The sequence below is a fragment of the Hydra vulgaris genome, chromosome 14 (assembly GCF_038396675.1).
Source record: "Hydra vulgaris chromosome 14, alternate assembly HydraT2T_AEP".
NCBI lineage: Eukaryota > Metazoa > Cnidaria > Hydrozoa > Anthoathecata > Hydridae > Hydra > Hydra vulgaris.
Window position 1 is genome coordinate 14,542,097 of NC_088933.1, and position 15,404 is coordinate 14,557,500.

Sequence of the window (15,404 nt, forward strand, 5' to 3'; positions counted from 1 at the left end):
AAAAACAATGCTCTTTTTTTAATAATTTAAATTATCCATAGATATTAATAACATCTCCTGATAATTGAAATAATTAAAAACAGAGCATTATTATTCAAAATAATCTTTATATTGTTATACCTTTAATATCTTTGAATAATTGAAATTATCGAAAAACATAGCATCGTTATTTAAAGTAACTTTCACATTTAGGTTATAATACTTTTTTACTTCAATAGCCTTACTTTTTTACTTCAATAGCCAATTACTCAGAGATAATTTTTGCATTATTGTATTTTGAAATAGTCTTGTTCTTATTTATAAATAAAAAAATAGATATTTGAAAAACTCATGAATTGATTACATATTTTTGTGAATATTGTATCTATATTAGCACAAATATTTTCTCTTTCACACAGAGAGGGAGAAAATATTTTTTTTTAAGTTTATAAAATGAGAGAGAGACTCTCTCTCTCTCTCTCTCTCTCTCTCTCTCTCTCTCTCTCTCTTTATGCTAGTTATGCAAGTTTAAGTATATACTTCAATAATATTATTGTATATATTTTTGTATAATATAGTATAGATAGTATAGTATAGATACAACCATAAGTTAATATAGTATGGATACATCGTATAGTTTTGATGTGTGACAATAACTGGTTATTAAGTTAACTTATTTAATAAGTTATTGGTATACTACAAAGCTATATAATATATATCCATACTATGGTCGCTCTCCTTGTTTTAGCTAGGCTATGAGAGAGTGAACCATCCATTATATAGATTGTGTGTATATTTTTTTAACCTTAATTTTAAGGTGAAAACAAGTTTTATAAAACAAGTTTATGTAGTACATCTAAATTTTTGGTAAATATACTGCTATTGTTGTTGTTGTTGTTAAAAAAAAAACTATAGTTGTATTATTTAAATAAATAGCTGAACGTATAGCAGTATAAAATTAAGATAAAATTAAATTTTATTGGCAATAACAAACAAAATCTGAAACCTTTTATAATAATAAAAACGCCATTTTTAAATATTTTTAGATGATTCAAAGTTACGCCAAACTTAAGTCAGAAAATAGCGGACGTAACTTTTCTTGCGTAAAGTTTGCTGAGCACTTTTTAGGAAAATGTTGTGAATACCGTTTTTTAGACTTTTTGCGTAAGTATAACCTTAAGTAAAAACATAGGAATTTCGTAAGTTTTTGTTTACGCAAGGTTTGTGAATACCACTTAGCGTAACTTTGAACTTAAGCAAAACTTACGCAAACTCTACGCAAATTTTGGACTTACGAAAGTGTTGTGAATCCGCACCATGAGACGCTGTTTTAAAATACGTCTAAAATATAGATTTTTTTTTAACGTTAAGTTACGTTTCAGTAAAAGAAACATAACTTTGCAAATTAAAAGTTTTTTTTTTCGCGACAAATTAGTTACAAAAAAAAAAAAAAAAAAATTAACTAATTAAGACGATTCTATTTTACAATTAAAATAAACGATAATATTTAGCAGTTTAAAAAAAAATTTTTTTAGCTTACAAATGTCTCGACAAACGCATTGTTAAATACCGTAACTCATAATAATTATAAGTTACGGTATTTAACAAAATTGTTTTATTTACAATATGATTTAAGTATTTGATTATTTATGCATTTAATTTTTGAAAGCGCAATAACAGGCTAGTCAAAGCTATAGTAATTTAAAAAGTTAACCCACGCTTGTGGTTTTTAAAAAGAAATACTTTTTAAAAGAAAATACAACTTTTTAAAGCTTTAAAAGTAACCTAATGAAAAAAAAAAAAGTACTTTTAAAAGTTAAAATAACTTACGGTACGCTTATGCAATCTAAGAAACTTATTACCTTTAAAAGTATAACCAATCGGAAGTAAGGTAACGTAAAACATTTAAGAATTAAAACGTTTTAATTGTTAAATGTATTAATTGACGTATTTTAATTACGTTAACGCAATTAAAATACGTCACAAATATACAATTTTTTACGTTACATAATGGTAACAAATTATGACGTAGCATAAAAATTATGACGTAACGTTAAAAAATCTTTGTTTGAGACATATTTTAGTAACGACTTAAATCAAATTTAGTTACGATACGTTAAGTCTCAATTGATTAGACTTTATAAAGTTAAAATAAAATTTTTTTGAAACGTAACGTTGCGTATTGAAACTATATTATTTTATAATATATTTTATATATTATAAAATAATATAGTATATTTTTTTTGTGACAAAGTAACTAATTGAGACGAAGCTATTTTACAATAAGAATAAAATATAAGATTGTATTTAGCAATACGGTAACGATAAACAAACATTTACTGCATTGTCAAGTTTATTTACTTAATATTTAATTAAAAGTTAGAGAATGTAACCTTTTTACCAATTGTAACCGATTAAGACGTAACGTAACTTTAAAATATTATAAGCTTATAACATTTTAAAGTTACGTTACGTCTCAATCGGTTACAATTGGTTACATTCTCTATTTTTTAGATAAATATTAAGTAAATAAACTCGATAATGCAGTAATGTTTTGTTTATCATTGTCGTATTGCTAAATACTATCTTTTATTTCATTTTATTGTAAAAGTTTCGTCTCAATTGGTTACTTTGTCACAAAAAAGCAATTAAGTCTTAACACGCAAAATTGTATCTCAATTGTTTTTTTTTAACTTTATAAATTGTAACCAATTGAGACGTAACGTTAAGTAACTAAATCTAGATTTGAGACGTTAATAAAATACGTCTCAAACAGATTTTTTTAATATTACGTTACGTCTCAATTTGATACACTTTAAAAAAAAACAAAGTAGTGTAACGTAAAAAAGTTTACATTTGTGGCATATTTTAATTGCGTTAACGTAATTAAAATACGTCAATTAAATACATTTAAGAATTAGGACGTTTTAATTCTTAAATGTTTCACGTTACCTTAATTCCGATTGGTTATATTTTTAAAGGTAATAAGTACCTTAGATTGCTTAACCGTACCATAAGTGATTTTAATTTTTAAATTGTTTTATTAACAATATTATTTAAGAATTTGATTATTTTTGTATTTGATTTTTGAAAACGCAATAACACGACAAAGGTGTTATTGCGTTTTCAAAAATCAAATCGTAAATAATCAAATTCCTTAATAATATTTTAACTAAAAAATATTTTATTTCAAAACTTCTAATTATTAACGTAAATTTTATTTTTAAAATAGATTTGTCTTAATTTGTTAATTTTTTTGTAATTAATTTGTCGTGAAAAAAAAAAGTTTCAATTCGCAAAGTGACGTTTCAATTATTTTATTTTAACTTTTAAAAGTGCAACTTTTAAAAACTGTAGACTGAAACGTAACTTATAGTTAAAGTAAATCTATATTTGAGGCGTACATTAACTACGTCTTATATCTAGATTTTGCTATGTTACTTAAACCTCTCTTATGATTCATCACTTAAATAATAGTTTTTCAAATAATTAGCTGTTAACTCAAAAACGTCCTCTTCCGACTTTTCCATAACAGTTTACCTTCTGCTGCCTTGCTTGTCAAAAGCACAAGGCGACAGATCGTTAAAAAAAACAAATGTAAAACTCGCGGAAGAAAATGAAGAATCTGCACATCTTTGCCTACTCTCCTCTTCTGTCACAATATGGGAATAATTTAAACATGTATATAACTCCTTGACATCCCAAAACAACTTTTCTCCAATAAATTCGATATTCTCGATTGAGACTGCGAATTCATCGGAGTAAAAACCCTACCTCGCAGCTGCTGATGACAGTCACTCAAACCATTATGAGTAAAATATGGAACAGCAGATGCCACCATATGTTTAACAATTCAAATATTGACCCAACGGCAGTGATCAGGATAATTACCAGAAACATCAGGAATATTATTACTTTAAAATATAATTATCATGTCCGTAGAAATGCCACGGACAATTTTTTGTCAACTTTTTTGTATTAAAAACGTTTTTTTGTCAAATAGAGAATGGGAACCTAAAACTAAACATATGAGCTAAACTAATACACTGGCTCATAGAAAGAACTAAATGTTTAGTTAAGTGTTCCTGTTCCCAGCAAATATATTTTTCTTTTTACAACAAAAATATTGTTATATATGATTAGACAATCACTGCCAGCCCTTAGTTTGAGATATATTTTTTACTATTTACATGTTTTCTGTAAATTTCGTAACGTGATGATTTGTGTAAAAGTCCTGTATTTTTTTAGTTTTACTTAATAAAATCTTTCCTCACTAAATATACTTAATTAATCTTTACCAACTTCATTTTTAACCTTTTCCCATATGCTCGATTTCTTTCCGCACAACGGCTCAAAAGAAAAAAAAAAAAAAAAAAAAAAAATATATAAAATAAAAAATAAAAAAAAAAAAAAAAAAAATTAAAAAACACAAAAAAATAAAAATACAAAAAAAACAAAAACAAATATATATAAATATACACACACACAAATATATATATATATATATATATATATATATATATATATATATATATATATATATATATATATATATATATATATATATATATATATATATATATATATAGAGTCACGAGATTATTTTAAAACTATTGACATATATACTGAAGAATATAATTTGAAAAGATCGGAGTTAAATTTATGTATATCGGGACATATTGCACGTAACGTAACGAATCCCGTTTACGTTACAATACGTAACGTAACTTAAAAATATTATAGGGGATAGAGAAAGCGCCCACAAAATTAAGTAGTTTTTAAAAATCTTTCTATTTTGTTCTTTTTTAATTTTTTTTATTACTCTTTACTAATTTTTCTATAACTTCCTACTAATATGGAATCACGTAGTTTTTTTAATATATGTTTTATCGTCGTCCCTATCGGTAATAAATATTTTAAATTATTTTAATATGGTTTCCTTTAAAATAGGCTATGCTTAGCTCCTCGTCCTGTAGATGGCGGCTATTATGACTAATTGGGAAAAGTGGCTTCAACATTAATTGTTTTTGAAGAAAAATATGTTTTATATATATGTATTTGTTTTTAATATTCTTGTTACATATTTAACTATTTATCATGTAAATAAATTTGTTTTAAAAAAAGTGAACACGATTCTAAATATATAAAATTTACAACTGTTTTATATGGTTTTAACGTCTTTTTTAAACCTTTTTCAGCTCATTAGGCCAGGTGAATAAAAAAAAGCAATTGCTTTTATTCAACACTTTTAGACTAATTGATCACCTTTATGTGAATACATTTATCGATTTTGCTCAAATTTGTATTCACGTAAAGTGTAACAATTACTTCAAAAATGTCGAGTAAAAGCAATTGCATTTTTTATTAACCTGACTTAAACAAAAATTATTAAAAAGTTTCAAATAAAACTAATAATTTTAACGCAAAGTTAAGACAAACGCAAGGCAATATATATTCCGGACATTTTTGGCTAAATATTTTTCTGCTTTAGCATAAACTTGGATTGGATGAATGCTGAAATAAATATATGTTGATATACGTTAACTATAAAGTAAATAGACATATTCGTTTATCGTATTTTTTTAAATTATTTTATTTTCTGCTGGATTTTATATATATATATATATATATATATATATATATATATATATATATATATATATATATATATATATATATATATATATGTATATATATATGTATATATATATATATATATATATATATATATATATATATATATATATATATATATATATATATATATATATATATATATATTTATACAGGCTCGGAAGAAGAGGGATACAATGCATGATTTTCATACAGGAAGAAATGCTTTAAAGGCACGAAAATTTTATCAATTATGTACTTTTTTTTTTTTTTTTAAATGAGACTAAATAGATGATTAGTTATTAAGAATAAGAGAATAAAAATAATAAATATTTAAATAGATAACTAAAACAGTATAAATACGAAAAAACATCTAAAAAATTTTTTGTCAAACATAGATAGTTGTTTGGCTTATCAATTATCTCGGATCTACCATAGCAGAGATTAGTGACTTTCCCCACCTTATGTTTTTTTTGTATTATGTTGTAGAATATATTCGCCGATAGTGAAAAAAAAATAATTTGAATTTTTTTTGACTAATCAACAAATCAAGTGGAAATAAAAGAAAACAAAAACAACTTTATATTGTCAACTCAAGTATATTTTAAAATGTAAGTATCCTTAGTTACACAAATTGCGCATAAAATATTTAACAGTATAATATTAATGTATGTATGATATCAATATAAAATTGTAATGTAAATTTAAATATTAAATACTATATATTTTTCTATGTACAATATTTGAAAATAATTAATTTATAACAGTAAACAAATTTTATCTGTTAACCAGCCTATTAAACACCATTTCTTTATCTATTAGGCTGGCGTAGAAGTATTTATAATACATTGTTTCCAGTTTAGGATGTTAAAAGCTGAATCTTCTTGACTCATTGCATGGGCTTTGCTCGTGTCTCTGGTTTTACAACTATATTCTCCTAATGAGGATACAGCTCTACAACTCAGTTTTATGTTTTGAGACCAGCAAGTAGTCAGAACTCCCACACTTTATGGTAGCTCTTAGAGAGGCTGATCTTATCAACATTTATAAAATATTAGAGTACTAGCAATGCTATGTTGCGCATGGATGGTGCCGCTAGTTGTACTTTTAATATGCATTGTCGAGGCCGCATTTGGAGCCCTTTGTTAAGGCTTAGAGTTTTAATAATAGTAATGAGGCAATTGCTCGGACTATTAAATATTATACTGAGTACTATCTGTGCTTTGAGTCAAGTTCTTTAACAAATTTAAAATGACTATAATACCAAAAACTATAAAACACGAAAAACCATGGTAAGCATTAAGTTATCTAAAGCTATCATTTACTAAAATTCGTGGTCTTCGAAGTAAATTTTTTTCTGCTGAGTCTTATTTATTAATTTTTTCTTACTCTTTCAAAGTTCACCAGACCAACTTGTTCTTTGTGAAACTAATTTGAGTTAAGCTGTCTCATTTTGTCATCTTATTGTTACCAGTTATCTTCCATTAATTAGTAAAAACTACAATAGTCACATGCTTGGCCTAGGCATCTACATTCGTAAGAACTCACCCATTAGTCGGGAAACTAAGTTTAAATCCACAAACTATTCTTTTATGTGCTTTTGTTTAGCACTTCACTCTATTGCTTATCTCTGTTCTATATTGCTATCCTTTATCTTATGACTGCACTCTAGTTGATGTTATTTCTAATCAAATTGACAAGGCCCTCTCTCTTTTTCATTCAGCCAATGCCATTGTTGTTGGTGACTTTAATGCTCATCACACTGAAGTGCTTAGCTCTAGTGTTAGTGATTCGGCAGGCATCAAGGCCCGTAACTTTTGCCTTTCTCAATCTCTAATACAAATAGTCAACTTTCCAAACCGCTTTCTAGACAACCTCAATCATTTAGTTTTTCTCCTCAACTTGTTTCTGATCCTAGTTAGTGCTCTGTTTCTCTACATTCACCCTTAGGTGCTTCTGATTACGGTTTGATCTCTATAAAACTATTATCTATTTTTCTTCATCATTAGAACACCATATTATTGTACCTCTTACAACAAGGTTAAAGCCGGCTAGGACTGTTTCCGTTACTTTCTTTATGATGGCCCTTGGGTAGAAATCTTTCGTTGTCCTACTGACAAGTGTGCTTCATATGTAACTTCTCGGATTCAGTCTAGCATAAAGTTCTTTATTCCCTCTTGACGATTCCAAGTCAAGCCTCACTCTTTACCATGGCTTTACTCACATTAGAAATTGCTGCTGCAATTTCTAACTGTAACCATTACTTTCATATCTATCAGCAAAACAATTCTCCAGAAAACAGACGTCTGTTTACTACTGCTAGAAACCATTGTAAAAAGGTTTTGTCTAACGCCAAAGCCCCTTATTCTCAGGTCACAAAGTATTGTATTTCATTTCAAAAATTAGGCTCTAAGGACTTCTGGAGAATCTTTACCAGTATTTGTAACAAAGGCAAATCTGTTATTCCACCTGTCTTGTATTGTTCAGAGTTTGTCACCTTGCCTAAAGACAAAGCTGAATTACTTGCAAGGAACTTTTCATCAATCTCATCTCTTGATTTCACTAATCACACCCCACTTGATAAAGCTGTCAAACAGGTTGATCAATTGCTTGACATTTATATCACTCCAGCTTCAGTATCTAAAGTGATTTCCTGCTTAGACCATTCTACAGCTTGTGGTCCAGACAACATATCTGTTATGGTCTTGTAGAAGTGTTCACCGGAGCTATACTATCAAAAATGTTTAACAAGTTCTTAATAGAGTTTTGTTTTCCAGCCTGCAGAAAATCAGAACCTGTTATCCTTATTTCTAAAAATTCTGTAAAGAGATCTGAATTGTCTAACTACAGTCCAATTAGTCTTCTATAATAAGTAAGATTTGCTAATTAACAAACACTTAATCTATCATCTTGAATCTAATAACTTACTTACTTAGCCGCAAAGGTAGGTAGTGGTAGAGCACTTGCTTCATAGGCGAGAGGTTCAGAGTTCGATTCACACCACCTCCCTGGTAGCACCACACTCAACGTGTTTCTGAGCGCAGCTGCCTTGGGGAGGTGAATTAGCAAAAAAAAAAAAGTTTTCTAATAATCAATTTGGCTTTCAATCTTCTTGGTGTACTGCTGATTTGTTAATGTTAATGTATATTTTACTCATTAAAAAACTTGTGGACATAACACAACGTACTCCTCTTCGATATTTGAATAAATTTCTTGTTACAGAAAAAAGCAAATACTATCCTAAATTATACCTGAGACAGTCATTTTGTTAAACATTTTTTGATAACATTGAAATATATTTTTATTCACTCTCAGAATAGACACATTTAGCAGATCTTTTAGGCCTTTTCAAAAATGTAGCATCATTCCTAATCATTTTATGAAATTGTCAAATATACATGAAAAATGATTATAATTGCATTGTACAGTTAATACAGCATTAACCAATAAGTTTGTTTCTTTTGACCATTTTATTGGTTAGAATTGTTTTGTTCTATTTCCGCAAGTCAAAAAAAATTGTGAGACCAATTATTATTCTTTTTATAAATAAAATATTTAATTTTTACAATTAAATCAGTAAAAAAAAATTAACTTACTATACCTGACATCAAATTTTTCTCATTTTGATGCTGTTTAGAAATTAAAATTATAATATACACTTATATACGCACACATATATATACATATATATATACTTAATATACACATATATATATACACACATATATATATACTATATGTACACATATATATATACGCACACATATATATATACATATATATATATACTTAAAAAGTGATCTGACTGTTCTTGGCATAGGATATCACAAGGATAGACCTGGAATAGCACAAGCTTGTTGTCTGCACCCACATGGAGGCAAAAATTGGAAATGAAAGCAAGCAGCTAAAACAGAATGTGAGAAAGCAGGCAAGACAGTCTGGTCAACCATATTAAAATAGGAAGGAAGAAAATGCTCTATGCAAATCTGCAACTAAAAAGAAAGTCAATGTAATGATGTACCTTGTAAATTAAATCCACACAAAAAACCATTAGTGATGAAGAAGGAACACGTACATTTGCTGATTTTTAGTTATGGGCAAAATGCAAAAGAGGCGTTTCTGCAAATATAAATTTGTGAAAAGTGTTATCATTTTATTACAACCTTTTTTTTTTGAAGAAACACACCTAAAAAGTTGTAGATCGATCATCTAAAGCGTTTCAGATCATATCAACGCATTACCACTTGAACCATCACACTTCTGTCGTCAAAGAACAGAAAAATAATATTTTGAAGTTTTTATAAATCTTTATAAGATTTGTGAACTTTACTTATCATTTAGTGTAGAAAAAAAATTTTTCACTGATAAGTATATGTATATATTTGATCATTACTTGAACATTGAATTTCAAAAGCAAATTCAAAATTTAAAAAAAAAAAAAAGTTTAAGTATATATTTGCTGTAGATGTTGTATTTTATGAAATTATTTTAAAATAAGTTATTTTACTTTCAAAACATTTATGTTTTATATGTTATGTTTTTAAATGGGCTTACAGAATTTTTTTTTTTAATGGATTAACGAGAGGGGGTTGACTTGCTTTTTAAGAATTATTAAAGAATGTTTTGAATGCTTGAACAACCAAATTAAACTTCAATTATTATTTCCAATAACATAACATCTAAAATATTTCGCACAAAAAAACGATGAATTTTACTGTGCAATATATCTTAGATGTTATTGGAACTTATAATTAAAGTTTAATTTGGTTGTAAAGATCTTTATTAATTCTTAATAATCACGTTAAAGATCAATTTATTATTTAAAAGATTAATAAGCACGTTAACCCCCTCTCGTTAATAAGCAAGTCAACCCCCTCGGTTAAAGATCTTGGTATATACTTAAGATATTATCTAATTTTTCTGTTGAAATTTTAGAAAAAATAGATTATTTATATAGTTTGCTCGCTATTATAAAATAAGATTTTTTTCAAATAAAATAGACATGTACCTTGCAGTACTTTTATAGCCAAAATATACAAACATCACAAAATACATACAAAATAGTAGTTTGTAATATATATTTTTTTTAATGAAAATGGAGATAGAACAAAATAGTATTGTATTTGATAAAAAAATGTGTATAACATTATATATTACATCTCCTAGCTGTTGTAACTTAGACACCTACACTTTAAATATTTTGAAACAATTTATGTTTAACTGTGGTATGCAAAATTAATACAAATCATAGTTGTAATTGTAATGAAGACAAAATCACATTCTGCATTGGGTTTATGGAACATAATTCTCAAGTAAAACTGACCAATTTTTATTGATTCAGTAAAATATTATCTCTTGATTTTTTTTCAAATAGTTGGCCATCTTTCATATGCAATAATTTGTTACAAAATTGGTTTTCATCCACCACTAGCTGATTTTTTACAAACATTAAAAATCATAAAAGTGATTAAACAATTTAAAATTATCAATTTTAATTTTTCTATTAGCAAGATACTCAACATATCGACCATGGACCATATCATTGTTTAACTTTATCATGTATGAATGCTTAGAGAGAAGCATTCAATGAAAACTTTTAATTTTTTTTTATATTTACTGTACCAACTACACCTTGTTTAACACACCTATATTAACTTTGATAACAATGAAGACACTTGCTTTAGTATACACCAAAGCCTTACTAATGTAAAGACACGTACAAGTGCTTTCGTGTACTCCAATGCATCGGCATGTTTCCCACTGTTTCAGTGAGTTTCAATAGAAAATCTGAAGATTTGTTGCTAATCAAAGAAACTTCCTGGACAGATATTTTAATAAAAAAAGTGGACAGATTGGGAAAAAGAAGATGTATGGTAACCCTATCCTATCCTATAATATTTAATTAGCAATTTTATGCTGCTGTTACTCATTTGTGCATGTCGACAAGGACCTTTTTAAACAGAGTATATTGGTGCATGGTTCTTTGTTATCACCTTATAATCTGCAGTGAAATTCTTATATTTATTAATTAGTATATATCTGCTTAATCTGTTTTAAATTGGTTATCATATTTGATGATAATATGACCTATTCATATGATCTGTTTATATAATTTATTAGTAGATAAATATAATTTATTAAAATTATTATAAAAAAAAAAAAAAATCAGATACCAGGTCTATTTAAATTTTTGTCTGTTAAACCATCTTTTTTGTAGATGAGTTAAACTTTCTGTTCAATTTGATGTAACTTAATGTCACCGAATACAAATAGCATTAGTAATATTCTTCTGAGTATAAGTAAATTGCCTTTTTTTAACATTTATGTTGTGTAATTTAGATGTCAATATTGTTTTAAATTGACTAAATCATTTAATTCAGTATTATTTAGATAATAATAAAAATGATGTAAACAATTAATTTTTAAAAAGCTTATACTTTACATTATTTGTTTATATTTAAACAAAAAAATTAAAAGTTGGAAAATAAAGGATTTAATAACAATAATTTTATCTGTATTTGCTTATTTCTATTAAATATATAGATTTTAATATTAAATAAACTAGCTATTAAAAGTTTATTTTATTTATCTAACTTTATAAAAATAGTATAAGTGTTTTTGTAATACTTTAAGAAAAAAACATTTATTTATCTAATTAAGAATTAAAAATTTCTTAGAACAGGTTTGTAAAATGCTTTATTTTTATTTATTTTTTTCAAACTTTTGTACTATTGTTATGATGCTTTCGTGTTTGTAAAATTAAATAGGATGTTTTTTTTTTATTAGTATTTTTGCATCTTTGTTAAGTTGTTTTATAATTTAAATTATTGTTTGCTGTATTCTTCGGACTGCAGTTGCATTATTGTTACTGTTAAAATAAAAGTTACTAATACCCCGTTCATACTGACGATAAAACACGTTTTAATTGTCGTATTTTAAACGCGTTTTACATTTTACTATTCTCATCAAATTTAAAATTGGTTTTAATTAAAACACGCAACGTTAAAAGTTGTTTTAATAAAACAACGTCGCGAGGTTGTTTTAATTGCGTTTTATTACCCTGAACTGTTTTTAAATGGCGGAGGAAAAAGCTGTTGCTGAAGAAAAAGTTAAATCTAGAAAGAGAGCTAGACATTGGGATGATGAGGAAACAAAAATACTAATTAGTAAATGGTCAGAAGATAATATCCAAGAAAAGTTGAAGTCATGCACAAGGTTTTGTTTTGTTTTTTTCAGTTAAGTTGGATCAAATTGAAATAACTTGTTAAATAAAATCAAACCACTCGTTACTAAATAGTTTAAATAAATCACAAATAGACAAGAAGTGATTACGAATTACATTAATATTGAATAAACAAGGAAATGAATGTTTATAAATTGTACTTTTTACAACAAGATATTTATTTCTCTTTGATAGTTAGCACAATATATATATATATATATATATATATATATATAATATATATATATATATATATATATATATATATATATATATATATATATATATATATATATAACTTCATATTTTTTGGATTTTAGAAAAGGAAAAATTTGGGAGGAAATTTTGCTATTCTTGCAAGCTTCTGGATATGAAGACAGAGATAAAGAGATGTGTAAAACAAGAATTCACACATTGACAAGTGCATATCGCAATTATATTGATAATAAACGAAATACAAGTGGGACTGGTCCTTCCAAAAAACCATCCTGCTTTGATGAAATTGATAAGGTTCTTAGTGACAAACCAACCACATTACCAACTTTTTTGAAAAGTTCCTCAGGCATGAATGTTATTATTGAAAAAACTGCAGAAGTGAATAACTTTAATAATTGTGTTAATGAGTTAGTAAACTGTGAACATATAGACATTGAAACTACTCCGTCAAGTTCTAAATCTGAAGAGTTGGTAAAAAAAGATAATAGTTTTTACTTTAAAAAATCCAAAAAGAAAAAATCAAGAAGTGAGGTAATGTTTGAACAATTAAATGCCACTGTTAATAAATTTATGACCTCTCAGGCTGATATTGATCATAAAATTTTAGAAAGTATTTTAGAAAACCACAAACAAGAAGAATCATGTGTTATATTAAAAGTTGGTCAAGTTGAAGATTTATATTTTATTGAAATAGAACTTTCATTGGCAGATTTGACACTAGAAAAACTTACTTGCACAATAAAAGAGGAATTTTCAGTTCAAGATAATGCATCTTTATTGATTACCAAGTTACCAAATGTACTTATCCGAAATGATAAGGATGTTAAATGTCTTAAAAGTGGGACTGAGATAGAGTTTTTAATTATGATTAAAAAAATGTGAAGCAATTTCTTTGTTTTGTTATTTTTTTCTCAAAATAAAATAAACCATGCCTTTTACAACATTGTTTGAAAAAAATTATTTACAACTAAACAGTTGTAAAATAATGTTTTTTTATGGAATTTCTAATAAACTCAGCTTTATTGTCAAGTTCAATGCAACTGTGGTTTAATATAGGGTTTACTAAGTCAATTTCTGTTTGTTCAATCCATTCATTTAAATACTTTTGCTTTGTCAAAGTACAGAAGTTATGTAGTATACAACATGTTGTAACAATATTGACTGTGTGTTCAACTGTTGTATCTAATCTCTTTAAAAGACATTGAAATCGACCTTTTAATCTTCCAAATCCATTCTCCACCACCACACGACATTTACTAAGAGAAACGTTAAGCTTTGCTTCTTCTATACTAAGATTTCCACGATCTGAGTAAGGTTTCATAAGCCAATTTTTAAAGGGATATGCTGAATCACCAAGGATAAGAGGACCAATTTCAATATTATCAATTATTTTAGATAAGTTTGTAGGTAAAAAGGTTCTAGCCAGACACTCTTTATATAAGGGAGAATTTTTAAAAACCCTTGAATCGTGTGATTTGCCAGTCCACCCTACAAAAATATCTCTAAATAAATACTTGCTGTCTACCAATCCCTGTAAAATAATGGAGTGATATTCTTTTCTGTTTATATAGTCCTCTGAATTTTTATGAGGAGCCTTTATTCTTATGTGACATCCATCAACTGCTCCAACTACTTGTGGAAAACCATATAATTTTTCAAAACTTACTATAATCTCCATTGTTTCTTCCCTTGAGGGTAAGGAAATGTATTTCTTCATTAAGTTATCAACAAAATGTTTACAAATTCTGTGAACTATTGTACAAACAGTTGATTTTCCTAAGCCAAATAAATTGGCTATTGTTCGGTAATCTGCAGATCCACTTAAAAAGTAAAGTGTCACAGCTAACTTCATTTCTAAAGGCAAAGATTTACGAAAGTTAGTGCCTTGTATAGGCATAAAAGGTGAAACTTCCTTGCACAGATAATTAAAGGCTGCTTTAGACATTCTTATGTTTTTTATCCAATCATCTTCGTTCCAACAGTTTACCATTGTTTCGTACCAAAAGCTTTGACTGCGAGGTTTAGTCCAAATTTTTCTGTAAACCGCAAAATTATAAGCAGTAATACAGTTTATCAGTATGTGCTGCAATTGCAGTCTTCTTTTTTTCCTTGATATGTACAATAATACTCGTAACTTCGAGATCAAGTTTTTCGTTGAGAGCGCCATTTTCGAACGTTAATATAAATACTAAAGAACGTTCAATCTGAACGCAAGAAAACTGAAAACATGTTTATTATAAAACTATGTTTACATTAAAACATGTTTATTTAAAACAGAATTTAGTGTGAACTGGGTATAAGTTGTTTCTTTTCAACGCACTGTATAAACAATTTACTCTTTATAAATTTTTTACTTATATTCTAAATTTATATT

General features: G+C 26.8%; 3 protein-coding genes across 3 annotated transcripts in view; 1 reads left to right on the forward strand and 2 right to left on the reverse strand.

Annotated features, from left to right (window-relative positions):
* The window catches only part of LOC136091180 (sacsin-like), a 101,455-nt gene that overhangs the window by 26,602 nt on the left and 59,449 nt on the right, over nucleotides 1-15,404 (reverse strand). The gene's annotated exons all lie outside the window — the stretch shown is intronic.
* On the forward strand, nucleotides 12,489-13,912 carry LOC136090479 (uncharacterized). Its single transcript, XM_065817180.1, has 2 exons — nucleotides 12,489-12,807; nucleotides 13,135-13,912. The coding sequence occupies exons 1-2, from the start codon at nucleotides 12,668-12,670 to the stop codon at nucleotides 13,910-13,912; spliced, it is 918 nt and encodes a 305-aa protein (XP_065673252.1). The 5' UTR covers nucleotides 12,489-12,667.
* LOC136090480 (putative nuclease HARBI1) lies at nucleotides 13,998-15,202 on the reverse strand. Its single transcript, XM_065817181.1, has one exon. It carries the CDS (start codon nucleotides 15,195-15,197, stop codon nucleotides 13,998-14,000), a length of 1,200 nt encoding a protein of 399 aa, XP_065673253.1. The 5' UTR covers nucleotides 15,198-15,202.

Coding starts and splice junctions, on each gene's coding strand:
- LOC136090479 (XM_065817180.1), top strand. CDS start 12,668: ATGGCGGAGGAAAAAGCTGTTGCTGAAGAAAAAGTTAAATCTAGAAAG. Junction 12,808..13,134: donor AAGTTGAAGTCATGCACAAG/GTTTTGTTTTGT, acceptor TTTGGATTTTAG/AAAAGGAAAAATTTGGGAGG.
- LOC136090480 (XM_065817181.1), bottom strand. CDS start 15,197: ATGGCGCTCTCAACGAAAAACTTGATCTCGAAGTTACGAGTATTATTG.